The sequence below is a fragment of the Sorghum bicolor genome, chromosome 1, assembly GCF_000003195.3.
Source record: "Sorghum bicolor cultivar BTx623 chromosome 1, Sorghum_bicolor_NCBIv3, whole genome shotgun sequence".
Lineage (NCBI taxonomy): Eukaryota > Viridiplantae > Streptophyta > Magnoliopsida > Poales > Poaceae > Sorghum > Sorghum bicolor.
Genome location: NC_012870.2, coordinates 64,274,318 through 64,291,668, shown reverse-complemented (window position 1 = coordinate 64,291,668; position 17,351 = coordinate 64,274,318). Strand labels below are relative to the sequence as shown.

General features: G+C 44.8%; 1 protein-coding gene and 1 long non-coding RNA gene across 2 annotated transcripts; one reads left to right on the top strand and one right to left on the bottom strand.

The window, feature by feature from the left end:
- On the top strand, nucleotides 399–2,812 carry LOC8077127 (probable trehalose-phosphate phosphatase 9). The gene is made up of 5 exons (XM_002467728.2): nucleotides 399–821; nucleotides 932–1,072; nucleotides 1,265–1,336; nucleotides 1,643–1,738; nucleotides 1,862–2,812. Exons 1-5 carry the CDS (start codon nucleotides 579–581, stop codon nucleotides 2,411–2,413), a joined length of 1,104 nt encoding a protein of 367 aa, XP_002467773.1. The 5' UTR covers nucleotides 399–578; the 3' UTR covers nucleotides 2,414–2,812.
- On the bottom strand, nucleotides 11,924–16,855 carry LOC110431758. The gene is made up of 2 exons (XR_002449197.1): nucleotides 16,383–16,855; nucleotides 11,924–16,287 (listed from the first exon to the last, which is right to left on the bottom strand). It is a non-coding gene; the product is annotated as an uncharacterized LOC110431758 (long non-coding RNA).

Below are 17,351 nucleotides of genomic sequence, written 5' to 3'. Positions count from 1 at the left end.
CAAGGCTTCTCAAAATGGGGATTTTTTTAAAAAAAAATATTCGTGTAGATAAAATGTAATATTTTTTTAAAAAAAAAATCATCGCACTCTAAACGTAGCCCCTCAAGTTGTGCAAATAAAATATGCACACACATACCTAGATAGAGAGAAACAATGAAGCAACCCATGTACTTAATAAACAAAAAAAAAGGAAGGAAAGGCAAATGCCAAAAGCCTGAGGACTGAGGTGCATGTTTCTCAACAACCCAAGGTGCAAGTGCAAGAAAATTCTCACAGATTTTCCAGTTTATAAAAAATAAACACAAACAGAGAGGGGCAAAAGCAGCAGGCACCAAAAAAAGGTTGGTCACCCCTGCCCTCTTCCGGTCTTCCCCTACCTATAAATACCCTCAACCAGGCACCCAGACTCCCCACACAGCCAAAGCTCCGAGGAAAAAACTCAGCACCCATCTCCTCCCTCTCTGCATCGTTCACATCCGTCCGTCCAGCCCAGCCCACCGGCGACCACCACCGTCCAGTTAGTTGTTCGCAGAGATCGTCGGTCGCCGGCAGGAAGGCCACTAGTGACCAGCGAGAGCATGACGAAGCACGGCGTGGTGCTCGAGGACGTCGCGGCGGCGCGGCATTTCTCGTTCCCGCCGCCGAGGACGACGACGCCGACGGCGGGCGGCGGCGACTCGTTCAGGAAGCTTGCCGCGCAGGTGGACCTCGGCGCCGCCGTCGTGGGCTCCTGGCTCGACTCCATGAAGGCCTCGTCGCCCAGGCACAGGCTCATGGCGCCCCTGCCTGGCGCCGCCGACGCGGAGCACGACGACTGGATGGTACGTACACTGCACACCCACCCACACACACACACCGCCGGCCGCCCGCTGGGCGGCGTCGGCGGCGGCGAAACAAAGCTAAGAAACCTGACCCCGTTTTGATGATGCAGGAGCGACACCCGTCGGCATTGGACCGGTTCGACGCGCTGGCGGCGGCGGCTAAAGGGAAGCAGGTGGCGGTGTTCCTGGACTACGACGGCACGCTGTCTCCGATCGTGGAGGACCCCGACCGCGCCGTCATGACCGACGAGGTGCGTGCGTGGCTCTTCTTCTTCTCTCTGATTCTTTTTTCTTTCGACTTCCATGGAATGGATGAGAAATGCAGAGCATGCTCTGCTTCCTATCCAAGTTCCAACAAGAAGCCAAGAAACAAAACAAAACAATACAAAGAGATGATGAGGATCCCTGTGGGCTCTGACGCCGACGACGTTGTGAACACGCAGATGAGGGAGGCGGTGCGCGGCGTGGCGGCGCGCTTCCCGACAGCGATCGTCAGCGGGCGGTGCCGGGACAAGGTATAGACATGCACTCTGTCCTCTCCTCCTCATCCCTTCGTCCTCTCAGCGCCACACAAGAAGAGGCAGGCCTAGTAAAATCCAGCGGCCACCGCCCACCGGTAGCTCGCTGTGGATCCCGGCGACCCAGCTAGAAGCTCCTCCTCCTCCTCCACTTGGCGTGGCGGGAGCTCTGGGCCTGGCCCCTCCTTTTCTCCCCTCCCTTCTCTTTCTTCTCTTTTGGTACTCTCCTCCTACTGCTACTCGGTGAGGTGCGAAAGTGACGGCGACGACGGCGACGCTGACGTGCTCTCGGCTCTCGCGCAGGTGTTCAGCTTCGTGCGGCTGGCGGAGCTCTACTACGCCGGCAGCCACGGGATGGACATCCGAGGGCCCACCGCCGACCCCAACCACCACGGCAAGGTACCATACGATACGACGACCTTTCCGAATTTACACACCATGTCATCATCTCCATCATTTTTTCCCTTTCCATTTCCTTCCCGTGCCTTCCTTCCAACTGACTGCAACCTGCATCATCATCAGGCGGCGGATTCGTCGTCGTCGGTGCTGTGCCAGCCGGCGAGCGAGTTCCTGCCGGTGATGGAGGAGGTGTACGCGGCGCTGGTGTCGCGGGTGGAGCCGTCCATCCCGGGCGCCAAGGTGGAGAACAACAAGTTCTGCCTGTCGGTGCACTTCCGGTGCGTGGAGGAGGCGGCCTGGGCGCCGCTCTTCGAGCTGGTCCGCGCCGTGCTCAGGGACTACCCGGGCCTGCGCCTCACGCAGGGCCGCAAGGTGCTCGAGGTCCGCCCCATGATCCGCTGGGACAAGGGCAAGGCGCTCGAGTTCCTCCTCACCGCCCTCGGCTTCGCCGACGCCGACAAAGACGACGTCTTCCCCATCTACGTCGGCGACGACCGCACCGACGAGGACGCGTTCCGGGTGCTGCGCGCGCGCGGGCAGGGCGCCGGGATCCTCGTGTCCAGGTTCCCCAAGGAGACCTCCGCGTCCTTCACGCTCCGCGACCCCGCCGAGGTCAAGGACTTCCTCCGCAAGCTCGTCGTCGTCAACGCCGACGCCGACACCAACAACAGCTGATTGATGATTCTGTGTGCATGTGATTCCTTTCCCATGCACCATGACCAGCTACTCGATCCATCTGTATCGAGCTAACTCAACTCGCCTGCACCGGAGGGCAGAGGAGTTCTTGTTGCAACTGCATCTCCATCAAGCTTTGCTTTGGGACAAGAACGCACCTAGCTACTAGTAGCAATTTTCATTCCAAGCCCAGACCCTTTTGTATCTTCATTTTTTTTCTTCATATCTTGTTCATCCTGCCTGCTGTTTATTACGTACCATTTGCATGGGTCCCCTAAGCCTCGGCTGAAAGGCTTGTATTTTCGCGCCCTTACCGCGAGGCACCACTGTAACTAGTTGCTTTGTCTGTACTTGTACCTTGGAGAAATATCAATGGAACCCATTTTCAGAATTCGATCAGCCAGCTCCCCCCCTGCTCTGCTCGTGTTGATTCTTGAGAGATTCGATTCGGAGACGACGATGATTCCATGGTCTTCTCGTCCATCAGATCTTAATCTTTTTTTTTTCGAGAGAGAGAGAGAAAAAAATATGCTCATTATGGCCGCTACTTTTAGCATTTGTCGGTGGAGACAGCGGCAAGAAACTGAAACACCATGACCACAGCCACAGTGCTGCTTATAAATGCAACGTGCGTTTGTCAAAGGCTCACAGGGACCCAAGCAAACATATCGTATGCTGCCCACAGGGACCCGTAGCTTTCTGACAGATTTTAGCACTGAACCAACCAATCTTCCACGCCAGAAAATGGTGGTGAATTTCACCGGAAGAAGCTTGCATCTTTCGGTCACACTTCCAGATCAAATGCAAAGAGAAACTGCACTGCACATATTGAAATTGTCCGAGTGGTTGGTTGCTCCGGCGTCTCTGCCAATTGCAAGCAAAACCAGCAGTGATGAACTATCCGGCGAAAACGGCTTCAACCATTTTTTTTCTTTTTCTTTTTTTGAAAAGGACTGGAAAAAACCACCACTATCTCGTACGCATACGCATTCTCCTCAGTTCATTCGCTCACGGAACATAGAACAACAACGTGCGCGATTTCGGTTTCCGTTGATTAGGAACAGTAAACTCGCCTTTTGGGTGACCTTTTTGGGCTTGTCGCTGTGGTGACTGACAGTACGCCATGAACGGAACATGCACTCGTCACAGTAGTGATGACTGATGAGTACCATTTTTTCCATGGATGCAGCACGGGAAGTGGTCAGAGGACAGATGAGTAGTAGTCACTGCAGCTCTCGTACGCCTTCTGGAAGTGGTCAGTTCCTTTCGAGCATCAATGCGGAAAAAGGAGGAGCTTCTCTGGGTTCAGTTTCAGCCTTTTCAGAGTCCTTTCCGTTTCGCATTCACAGCTAGTAGTACTCTAGGGCCTTGTTTAGTTCACCATAAAAACCAAAAAGTTTTTAAGATTTTTCGTCACATCGAATCTTATGTCACATGCATGATTGCATGAAACATTAAATATAGATGAAAATAAAAACTAATTACACAGTTTAGCTGTAAATCATGAGACGAATCTTTTGATCATAGTTAGTCCATAATTAGATAATATTTGTCACAAACAAACGAAAGTGCTACGGTACCGAAAACTTTTCACTTTTCGAAACTAAACAAGTCCCTATTTCATTTCGTGGTCAGTGGCAAATCAAGTTGTTTTTCCGTGTTCTTTCTCAGTGTCACAAGAAAGAAGATCGCAACCCGGGCCTTGTTTAGTTCACGCTGAAAACCAAAAAGTTTTCAAGATTCCCCGTCACATCGAATTTTATAGCACTTGCATGAAACATTAAATATAGATGAAAACAAAAACTAATTACACAGTTTAGCTGTAAATCACGAGACGAATCTTTTGATCCTAGTTAGTCCATAATTAGATAATATTTGTCACAAACAAACGAAAGTGCTACGGTACCGAAAACTTTTCACTTTTCGGAACTAAACAAGGCCTAGTTCCGTGTTCTTTCTCAGTGTCACAAGAAAGAAGATCGCAACCCGATCGAAATGACACGCGAGCGAGCGCGACTGCATTTTGCCTTTTTAATTTTTCCTTTCGATTTGGAGAGGAACGTACACGTAGGAGGCCTGAGCGCCACACCTTTAATTTAATTTCCTCAGCATGCAGCTTAAGCTTAACCAAATCCAAAACCAAGGTATAATTAATATATAGTGGCAATTTGCGTTCTTGAAGGTCCCGACGCTGAGACAGTGCACATGATGAGATGAACCCCGCGGGCGGCGTCAGTGTCGATCTCGGTGTCCGGAAAGCATCACCGGAAGACGAATTCCAACAGGACGACACAGGCCATGCCACCGTCGTCGCCATCGGTCGCCATTAACGAGAACGTGCAGCAGCAGCAGCTAGCGCGCGCGCGCGCGTCGGTGCCGGCCGGCGACGTTTGCCGCCCTACATACCGTTCCGATGTATGCTGCCGGCGTGCGTGCGTCCTCTCGCCACCATATATACCGAGGCCGCCGACGTCGATCATCGTCCCGGCCGGGAAACACACAGGTCCCATCCTCTGTCGCCACCACCCGGCCGGCCGGCGACGCGCTGGCTTGATAGAGATCATCATCGTACGTGCTGAAAACAACACGTGCCTCTTGTTGTTGGTCTTGGCGGAGAGGCCTCCATTCCATCAGCAATTCAGCAGGCAGCAGACAGGCGCAGCATCACGCGAGACGAGAGCATTCACGTACGGTACGGGGAGGAGAGGAGAGGAGAGGATGGGGATGGGGATGGGGATGGGACGGGGCGCGTCGTACTAGTAGCCCGGCAGTCCAGCAGATGGATGAACAATGAATACGGCACGTTGCGGGAGACGTCTCTCGGAGGTCGGAGCCCATGCGGCGTCGCCATCGTCGACCGGCCGGCGCCGATGCCTCTCTGCTTTGCTGCGGAAAAAAGGAGCGGCATGGAGCGTGTCATCATGGACTCGCATGCATGGCAGGGGCATCAGAGACCAGACACTCGAGAGTGCATGCAGAGGGGCAGGAACACACGAAAACGATCGAAGCGCTTGGTTGGTTGGCACCGCCAGCTGTGCCTATAGCGCAGCGTTCATGCATGCTTTTCCCTGCCACGGCGGCGGCGGCGGCGGCGTGCCTAACTCAGACAGAGAAAAGTAAGGCAGTGATCATGGTCAGCCTCAGCCCAGCCGAGGATTCAGGCACTCGGAGCAGATTATTGAGTCTCAGCGCTGCCAGCATCTGCTACTAGTATCGCTGCTCGATCTGCCTTTGACCGGCCGGAAAGCTGGCGAGGCATCGGCGCATCGCCCCCCACAACCACAAGTTTGCTTTGGGCATCCATGCTTGCACATTGCGGTAACTAATTAACAATCATAATGCATACTACGAATATTTTACCAGAAATCGATGCAGTCAATAATTCTACCGGCGGATCCGGATTCCGGGACCGGATGCATTATTGCATCGTGTAGTTGTACCTTTGCTGCAGGCATGCAGCGAGTACTCCTACAACTGAAACGCCCGCATCAGTCTACGGCGCCGCAGGCATGACGTCACGCTCGAGTGCGTAAGCTTGTTGCCATTGCGTTGTTGCTGCAGCTACAGCGAGCATGGGCAGGGGCAGTGCCCCGTGGAAGACTGGAGCAGTAGGACATACTATACTACGGCTGGAGCGTACTGTGTTCTCAATGCCCATGCATGCATACTACTCTCTCCGTCCTAAATTACTAGTTATTCCAAAAATTTTGGAGAGTCAAAAATTTTCAAGTTTGACTAAATTTATATAGCAAAATAATAACATTTTTTTATACCAATCAAGTATTATTAGATTCTTTGTTAGTTATATTTTCATAGTGTATCTATTTTATGACATAAATCTTTATATTTCTCTCTATATTTTTGGTTAAACTTAAAAATATTTTGACTCTCCAAAATTTTTGGAATGACTTATAATTTGGAACGGAGGGAGTACCAGGGCAGCCACAGCCGTAGGCCGGCTATACCCAAAACTACTACACTAATACTCCAGCAGATTTGCATCTGAGACCCGACCCATTAATTGGAGAATAAGATCCACGAGACTTTTCTTCTGTGCCGCCATCTCGAGACCCATGTGTATGTGTGGTGTGGGCCTGTGGGGGCCGGGATCTAGCTAGCTTGTTGCCTCTACGATGCAATTCGATCGATCGCATGTGTACATGTACATACGTCCAACAAACTACTAGCTAGTCGGTCTAGTGTATAATGTAGCCGACGACGACACAGGTACGTAAAGATACAATACAGATGCATACTGCATCTACCTAGCTAGGCATATGATAGCTGTAGTATACGGTAGACACTGCGTGCGTGGATCCAGATCATGAGTCAAAAGCTAGTAGAATAATGTAGTAGCACACTACCACATCGATCTCAAGGGAACAATATAATGAACTTGCTAATTGCCTGCATTACTTGCACTTGCAGGCCAATGCAACCGCACGCACGCACGGGCAAAAAAAAAGCAGGGCCGCTTTTGCAGGGGTGGGTGCGTTCCATCATTCATCTCTGACTCCATCCATGCATACCAGCTACCAGATGAAACAAACAACAAACAAATGATTGGCCTGCCTTGCCGCCGGCCATCATGCATGCATGGTGCACTGACGATGACAGTGAATCTCTCTCTCTCTCTCTCTCTCTCTGTGTGTGTCTCTTTTCACGGTTGCTTAGCGAGGGATCATGTATATCCATGGTCCATTATATTCATGGTGGATCTCGTTCGATCCATCGCGATCGGGACCAATAAACAATGGCCTATAGTAGAATCTTTGTCACCTCGCCCGGACTACACAACACAAGCATCGATCGGAGCTACATCCCTAGCCGTCACGCACATGCCGGCCATCCTCGATCTCATCTGCATGCATGCTTCCCGTAAAGCAGCCGGCGAGGGTTAAGGCAGCAGTTATAAGTTTCTTTAGCAGGAAGGCACGCACGACGACGACGACGCGCCAGTGGCCGCCGGCCGCCGCCGCCGCGCGAGCACGTGATTGCTATAGCTACAGAGAAGAAAGCGAGGTGGTCCTCGGCTATGCCGCGGTGGCGTGACCCGGCGTCCTTGCCGGCGTAGTGGCCACGCACGCCGGCGAAAAAGGCGGGCGCCCGGTCGGTCGGTCGGTCGGCCGGCCGGCGGCCCGGCCGCGCGACTAAAAGCGTCAGGGACGAGCAGCGAGCGCGACTGCATGCAGGAAATTAGGCCACGGCCGGCGGCGCATGCCTCTTTTTGGGGTGTTGCTTCGACCTGCTTTCCTTGCTGCGTCTGCGTGTACGCGATCCAGACGGATATGATACCCCAAGTGTTGCGACACATCAGTGATACGCAGACAGTCCAGTTCGATTCATGTCCAAAAGAAACATTTGGAAAAGGTGATGGATACGTGGTACTGTTGTCTAGCTTTGGTTGGTGACAACTGACAGCCAATGTTAAAAAGTTGACAACACTTGTCGATCGCGTAACCCCTTGCTTGCAGCCATCGTTCGAATTCGGTAACAGTCCAACAATCACTTCTCATCTTTTTCTTTTCTTTTTCTTTTTTTTGCGATGAACCAGTTCTCATCTTTGAGATATCTATAAATACTGTACATGTTAATGTTTATTTAATACCTATGCAACACATGTTATAATTTGTATGTTGTGCCTAGACCTCGGCGTTGAGTTGTTGGGCTATGCCGAGGTGTATACCTCAGTGTTAACTAGAGTGACCCCGAGCTCTATGGGACCCAGTGCCACGCCAGCTCCTATGCCCAATGTCCTAGCTGACGTGGCAGGGGTTCTATGTGTGGACTGACATGATGCGAAGTGCACCGTCTCCTGTGACACCAAGCTTCTTGTCCGTTCTTAGAAAATGGTATGTGGGAGAGTTTATTTAGAGCTTCCCCAAGGCAGGCATATATGAATAGTGGTCTTAAAAAGCAACATACCATGTATGCATAGAGAGGTTGAGGCTGTTAATCTCACACTGCAGGCAGCAGTTCTCACTTTTGTCAAGTCATATCGGTATCTTTTACTTTTGAAACCTTAGTTTTTTGTTAGATGGATGCTTAGGGCAGCCACAACGCAGCTACTACAATCATATGCCTCGAGAAAAAAAAATCACACGCCACGTATTCCAAGAGGTAATGAAGCTAACAATCTCTCAACACAAGTCTCTTCTCTTATCATAAACGTCACTTTCACCTTTTTCTCTTTATCCTGACAGACAGAAATAAAGTTGTATAGAGTTTGGTTTAATTCACCCTCAACGCGTGTTATTTGGGAGCTTCTGTAAATTGTCAGCCGAAGCCTACGATACTTCTGCAGGAAGCACTGACACACTGTGGGGCTGTTGTTTTGCGCGATCTGTACATAGCGTGTATACGACGTCAGGGCTACAAGACAACGTGCAGAGATGGGGAGGCCCTTATGAGGGTCGGCTACAACGCGTCTGGGATAGTAGCCCCAGACTTTTTTTCAGATGAAGCCGTGATTCTTCTGTAGGATGCCATGCACCTCTGCGAAACTACTATGCATGCTGCGCTCGGCAACGACATGGTCAATGAGGCTACTAGCCACGGTGTAGCGATGAGGAAGGCCTTATAGAAAAAGTTTCTAAAAAGAGAAAAAATGCAAAATTTTCATATCTGTGCACCCCGGCGGTGGGACAAAGGGAAAATGAAAAGGGACATGAGCACTCTAGCAAGCTTTGGTGCAGTGATGCAATTAATAACCTGCAAAAACAGGCAAACACTACGGAAATGCCAAGATTAATACTCGCTTTACTGCCTATAATCTCATAAACCTTTATATATCCCTGTCAGACACAGACGATTGCTTGCTGATACAACAATATAGCTTTTTCCTTATAACCCCTAAAGTCAACTCTCTCTAAACTATCATCTACTAGATTGAGTTATTTTACAAATATATAACACTGCAAGTTATTTTACAGATATGTATAACACACATAATTACACAATGTATGTACTATAAATCTTTTGCTCGTAGTGGAATCTTTATACAATATAAACTTCTTAGAACATGCCAATCAGCAAAGAGCTATGTCAACACATATTCATATGCACTATTGTCAGTTATGGAGGCAAACAAATTGGATGGAGCAAACATGCATGTAAAAAATTAATGTAAAGTTTGTTTAAACACTATAGTTCGAATTTAACTTTAATTTTTTATTTGCAAGGCACAACTTTGTAGACATCAAAACATAGACAATAGGGTATTGAATTATTGATTAATAATTACATGAAATATGACGTGAAGTTTGTTTAAATATTTGATTCCGTATTTGAGAGCGAAAGTCATTTTTCTTTTTTAAGAAAAGTGTGCTGCCACCTAGGATTGGTGCACAGATGGGGAAGGTGTATAGACTATAGAGGGAGCTGTCATTGAATTGCTGTTTTGTAATGAGAGAGGATTTGAGGGGTTCCTTGTAGATGCCTTGGAGCAACATATATACCACTACCGTCAGGAAATAATTAAATTCTTGATAGGCACAGCTGTTACGACTTCGAAAATGCTCATGGGGACAAAGTTTGTATGTGTGTCTGAGTTATACCGTGTAATAAAAAAGATACGGCCAGCCTATTATGCTTGTTCTTTTTTTTTCTTTGCAAATAGAAACGTCACCTGGAGTGTGTTTTTTTTTGGGTTATTTTTGGTATGTACACTGGATCATCGGTACCTACCAACCTCCACTTTATTTCTTCACTGAAAAAGTATGATTTTGTTTTTCCCTAAGAAACTGGTGGCCTCTCTTTAATCCCATCTTTAAATAAACCAAAGGATCTGTTGTATCTAACTTCCTCCGCCCATTTTCCTTTTCAATGTTTCTTTGCTCCGATACTTTATTTCACTTCAAAAGCAAGTGTCAGAGGTAGCAAATATCAATGGAACACATATATATTTGCATCAAACACCAAAGGTCTGGCGACAACAAGTTTTTGCAGCACATGTTTGTGACCTTATATATAATCTGTTAAGTAGGGAGTAATGATCCCATGCTCTGGTTTCTGGAACATCCTTTGGCTTTATTCAAAGCTCAAAACCTAAGGATGAAACTGATTGTACTGAACCAGACCAATAACTTGGGACTTAACTTCCTCCGCTCATTTCCCTTTTCAATGTTTCTGCAATTGCTCTAATACTTTATTTCACTTAAAAAGCAAGTGTCAGAGGTAGCAAATATCAATGGAACATATACATTTATATATGCATGAAACACCAAAGATTTGGCGACAACAAGTTTGCAGCACATGTTTGTGACATCGACTAGTTGCTTGTTCTTTATGGTTATATAATCTGTTAAGTAGGCAGTAATGGTCTCATGCTCTGGTTTCTGGAACGTCCTTTGGCTTTATTCAAAGCTCAAAGCTAAGGATGAAACTGGTTGTACTGAACCAGACCAATAACTTGGGACTCTTTTTCCCAATCCTTTTTTCTCCTTTGATTTCCTGATGGTAAGTTTGTTCAAGTGCAGTTTTCAGTATAGGAACAGAAAAACAAAACAAAACAAAACAGGGAGTTAAAGAAACATCAAACACGGATGTAGTGCTGCTAAAAAGAACTACTTCATACTAACTGTACCTTCTCTATGCAAGTCTGGTACATCAAACAAACATGCTACTGTATTTCAGAAAAACAGTCCCCATGCATGGGCCCAACGGATATATCTCACTTTTGCGCTTCTTCTTTGTTTCGTGAGTTTTTTATTTATTTTCACCACTTATGGTCAATTTAGGACGTTATATATTTTGTTATTTTTCTCTCCTTTATGTGACTTGACATAATTATATAATTATTATCAAACCCTAATTCAGCAATAGAAATGCTCTTATTCATAATTTCACAAATAGAGCATGAGGCAATCTAAATGCATATTAGATAGGGCCCAGCCTTTGTATAGTTAGTCAAGATGGGCCTCGGCTTGCTAGACCCATTTTACACGGAAGAAATCCCAAGCTCTCGAAATGTAAGGCCGCATGAAATGAGTCGGGGCCAGTGGCGTCCACCGTCCAGATGTACAGGGATGATAATGGGCCATGAATCCATGATCCTAATACTATTTCACGAAGGGAAAAAAATCTGTTTTACCTCACTATTATCGAAGTTTAATTTTTCTCCCTAAATTCAAAAACCGAGTAAACCATCTCCCTCAACTTTAAATTAATTAAAGCTTAATCCTAAGGCTGCATCAAAATTTAGTCCATAAAGGACTACAGTCAATCATCATATAATAATTAGTCATTGGACCATAGAAACTACAACTTTAAATTAATTACAAAAAAAACATAGACATAAAATTACAGCAAAAAATTTATCCTAAAGCATACCATATCATCTACTCACTATGTAGATTTACTCATGTGGGGTCTAAGAAAATTAGATTTTTCATTTTATGATTTTTCTATGTTTTACTATAACTTTTAAAAAATTCAGCCAAAATAAAAAAGAAAAAGACAAAACCACCTTTGAAAACCACCTACTCACTGACCGAGTTTTTTTAAAAAAAATTTATGGAACAGGAGGCGTTTTACCTCCTACTGGAATTTTATTAAAAACTGATACAAAGTACAAACTACAAAGTCTCATGAGACAAAAAAAAAGTCAAGAAGAAAATCAAAGCAATTACCCAAAGGTTTCTAGCATAAATCACTCCTTGGATGGTAAATCGCCTTTGCTCTAAGTATAACCAGAGCAAACTCCTTTCTAAAGACAACCTTGCATTTGTGCACGAGTGAGGAATGTTGTTGAAAATAACGTCATTTCACATTGTCCAAATGGACCAGCACATTGTGATGATGATCTTCATAAAAAACAGCAACTGTAACTGATCCCGAAAACTTTCAATTGATCAAGACTGCTGGAGACTGTCAGTTGCAGGCTAGACCAAGAGAAAGGACATTGAAAGAGCAAGTGAATAAGATCTTCGTCAAGTGCATGTTTTGTTCCTACGTCGCGGCAAAGCCCTTGTGCTTAACCTGTCCTGAAGTATTAACCAAAAGAAGAACTTCCTTTTATTTTGACAGGATGATTTCCACAGCCATTGACAGGCTTTATGAACTTGCCTATGCCCAATAAGCTGCCTGTAAGCTTTGTTAGCAGAAAAGGAAGAAGATCCCCAGATATATGACCAAGTGTCACATGTAGGCTGCATTTCCAAATTCTGAACCAGATCTGTCAGCCCCAGATACTGATTATGACCAAGTGTCAATGCAGCATGGAATTGGTCATGAAGAGTGTGGCATAAAAAAAGTAGGGAGTTATTTGACTAGAACTTAAGTGCAATTTACTTTAGTCCAAATCTGTAGGACTGTAGGCATACAGCCACTGAGGTCAACAAGTTATTCTACACATGTCGACCTTTATCCTTCTTATTGAGTAAAAGCATGAATGATTCAAGCAGTAAATACCTAACATAGCTGGATTGGAACCGTTACATTCCTGCCTTAGTGATCAACCACGCATATACCCCTGATCTCCCGTCTAAATATCCCACACCTAAAAACTACGATTTTAGGAGACAGGTGCTGCAACAGATCTCCTATCTCATCTCCCACCTATACTTTTTAAGATATCTCCTGTTCCTAAAGAAATATAGGAGACAAATTTAAGGTAATTTGCTGCAGCAGTGCTCGCCTATATGCTGAAATGGTTTTAGGGTACTCTCCTACAAAAACTTACTACATAAGAGCATCTCTAACAGTTTGCCATCCGGCCTTTCCATCCTTAATTTTTTGGCAAAAAAAAAAAAAAAACTCTCTCCAATAGTTTGCCATCTTCCTTCCCCATCTTTTCCAACCTCAGCAAAAATTTCTCTCGAGCGCGCATATATGCACGTGGCCTAGGAGCGCGTATCTTGAGTTTTCCGGCCCATCTAGTAAGGAGAAAGACAGGGTTCCATGTGAGAAAAACACAAGAGAGAAAGATTTAGTGAAAGGGCTTACACACGTATAGAAATAAATTGAGAGTTCCTAATATAAAATATAAGACCGGGTCGTAGGAAAAAAATGCTGAGAAAAAAATTTTAAGATAAAAATATAGCAAACTCTTGGAGATGACTTCTTTTTTTCCTGCTCATACTAATTTAAGAGTTGACAAATACCATATTTTGGGGAATAAAATATGAGAATTTCTTGGAGATGCTCTAATGTCATATATGTGATGGAGTTGCTCTAAAGAGGCTTGTTCTTCAATGTATAGCATACTAGTAGGAATGGCACGCCCTGCGTGCCGATTGGGGATCAAAACAGTAAGTAGTATATTATATAATACTGGATAAACTCTAGTTACAAAAGATGTTAACATATGTGATTTTAGCTCACTGTGGAAGAACCTATAGCAGTTCCTATACATGGCACATGTGCAAAATGTAGGTATACATAGCTGAGTATAGGTGCTTCACATGATATACACTGGGTTCAGAAGGCATTGTCATATACACAGGTTGAACCTATCAAGTTGAACCGCAAGTTGTTCTATGCACTGAGTATGACCATGTTCATGTTGCAAATGCAGGACCGATCTTGCTGCTCCATTCTATAGCAGTAGGAAAAGGGTTAGCAGCCTAGAGAGTATGCAAGGTACATGTCAAATCTGTTGTGGTATGAAGAAAAGGGTTAGTGTCATAGGGAGTAAAAGCAAATTAAGGCAGGAAAAAATGCAGAGAACCGAAGTTTCGCGTGTTTCTGAAGGGAAAAGGAAAAAAGAAAACAAAAAATATTTGAGATAGAAATAGTGGATTTAATGAAAATAACATATCCGTAGGCACAGATCTATGCAAGTAGAAGGAGCACAGGGACATAGGCAGCATGAATATAGCTGTGCACATACAGGCTGCTAATACTACATGTTTTTAACTTTCCTTTATATGTCATATATACACGGCGAAACTGATATTAAGTTTCTTTAAAGGTTGCCATCTCCATAGAAGTACTGGCTGTCCTTGATCTCTTTATAACTATCGCAAAAGATAGGAGAAATCAACAATGACTTAAGCAACAACGAATCCAAATCAATACTGCATGAATAAATGAAAGTAACTAATCTATAGGATATTAAACTTTGAAGGATCCATTGTACAAGATAGCGTGATATTTTGGAAAATAAGCATAAGGCCTCAGAGGGACTGTTAAATAAATTAGGCTAATCAACATCCGCTCTTATATTTTAGAACACAAGCAGATACTTTGGTTCAGCTATTTCCTAAACAAAGGTACCTGCAGTACAATCTGCAGGCAATTTGATGGAAGAGGTAGATGACAGCTTGCATCACTCAGCAACACATAAACAACTGTGACCAAACATTGAGATAGATGATACTATGGCTAACTCACCAGGTCTTTTATTACTTTATTAGAATAATCTACTACCGAGATCAAGTGTTGATGTAGATACAAAAAATAAAATAAAGTATACACCGATGAAATAAAAAATATGGTTTCTTGATAAGGCCTCCCTTCCCAAATTCATCGAGCAAATGTCATTCGATGGCATGAAACCAGCAAGATTTGCTAACATATACACAACAATAAGCTCCAGAACTTGAAGGGAAACAATAATGAAAGTGTACAACACATAATCAACGAACCTGTCCATATAGGTGCAGTATCAATGCAGTATTGTGCATTAAATACAATAAGTATAGCCGTTTGGAGTGATCTCCAAACTGCCATGTATTTCAAAGTTGGCCTCATCAATTTCCCTCATATGATACAATTAGCTGACGACATTGAAAAAAATTCTAGTACCGTAATGAAAAAGCTATCCTTTTTATTTTCATTGAAGATAGGATTTTTTTGAAGCCTCAAAAACATACCACTCATCATTTGTCTACCAACTTGGAGCTTAAAGGCATGCTGGCTGAGGTGGACCAATGGGAGGGGGAGGAGGTGAGGCAGCACTGAGGTGGACCAATGGAAGATTTTGGGGTGACGTGTATAGCTTCGCCTGTGGCGGTGAGCTTCTGGCTTGTGAAGGTAAACGCTGCTGCCACCCACCACACCGCCACCCCGAGAGGAAGGAGGAAGGAGGAGGAGGTTGCGCTGAGGTGGACCAATGGGAGATTTAGGGGTGACGTGTACATCTCTCCTGTGCACGAGTAACCTTAGGTTTGTAAGAGTAAATAAGTGAAAGGCATGCCCAGTACCTCACAAGCGAATGGACATCAGATCATATCCTTTAGCAATGGGTATAAATTTTTCATCATAGGCTGAATAAGGAAAGAGAGAATAAAAAAATGACAGATGACATTTGTCGCCTTACCAAAAAAGTTATTATTTTTTCATTAAAAATAGGCTTTTTAAGCCTCAGAAACATATGAATCATCATTTATTTATTAACTCTGAACTTTTAAGCATGACGGCAGCGGAGTTACACTCAAAAATTGTATGATATAAGCCCAGTACCTCATATGCGAATAAATATCAGATCATATTGTTTAGCAATGGGTTCAAAATTTTCGTCATAGGCTGAAAGAGGGTGGAAAAACAATAAAAATAGCAGATGACAAAACCAAATTACGGTCTGCAAAGATTTTGAAAAGCTAAGTTCCAAAGATGTTGAAACCAAATTCCCGATGCATGTACTGCACCTATCTGAACTTACCAGAATCAGTGCATTCCTGAGACAAGGAAAGAAGCCTGCAGAATGTGAATTGGCTCACAAAAGAAACTGTTCATCATTTTTGGATAGTAAACAAAAATCATGAGGTATGCAAGAAAATAAAAGGCCTCCAATTCTAAAAAAATGAATGTACCTACCCCATACTAAATTGTCTGCGTTTCCGTGCAGCCATTAGATAGGAACCATATGTTTCAAAGATAGATGGACATGAATAATTGTATGACAAACCAACCACCATATAAGCTGCAGGGCACTGCATGCAAAGAGCTATTCTTAGAGACCAGCATATATCTAGAATGTTGATATGTTAATTACTTAAGGACCAGCATATACAACTGAGTGTCTTACCAGCTTAGCCAGCAACAGGGAGATGGCCTGCACTGGCTAAGCAACTCCTATAAGATATGGTGCGCAGTGATCCAATGAGTAGAAAAAAAAATCTTTATTAGGATCTATCAAACATGTTAAAATAGTGTACGATCACCTGTATAATGGTAACCCTAAATTGATAATCTAGCAATGGCCATTGTGACCATGTAAAAAATCTATCATGAGACCTACACAGCACCCCAAAAGAAATTCCAGAATAGATAGACCATCATTTTCACTCCATATACACTTTGAAGTTGTTTAACGCACTGCCTCAATTTTTGTTTCAGCAGTCGCAAGTAAATTCGCACACCTCACTACAATAAAAGCCATGTTTCAAATCACATGGACCTAGAGATAGACTATAGCTCGTCGCATCTTTAGGTTATCTGAGTGGGAAATATATATCCTATAAATACCAAAAGTAAACGGTTATATGCAAGATGAAGATAACTTACATTGGCAAGGTGCTACCACGGCATATGCATGGAAGAGAGGGCAACAATAGCTTCAAAACCGAGCAAGCAGCATTTAATGACCCCTTCCTCATAGTGACATGAAAATCAATAACAGTGGCTCCTGAGCACACACATATATTCAATAAATAAATAAATAAATAAATAAATATGCAGTCTGTAAATACCATGCATAAAGCACACGTGAGTTGTATTAGCAGACCACTTTCATTAACTGAATAGAGGTAAGTTACGTTCGATCACAGGGAAGTGGAATCAGTGAGGTGAGCGAGTGTAGGGAAGGAGAGAGAGAGAAGGGGAGATAGTGCACGCCAGAGGTTAGAGTTTGGCCCATCCGCCATCGTACCTAGGGTTTCACTGATAGAAGGAACTCATGTGCCTCGGTGGAAGGAGGCATTCGAGGCGACCGCACGAAGGATGAGGGAGAAAGAGGGGGCCTTCGGACCCCACCAGCGCTGCCGCGCCCGCGCCC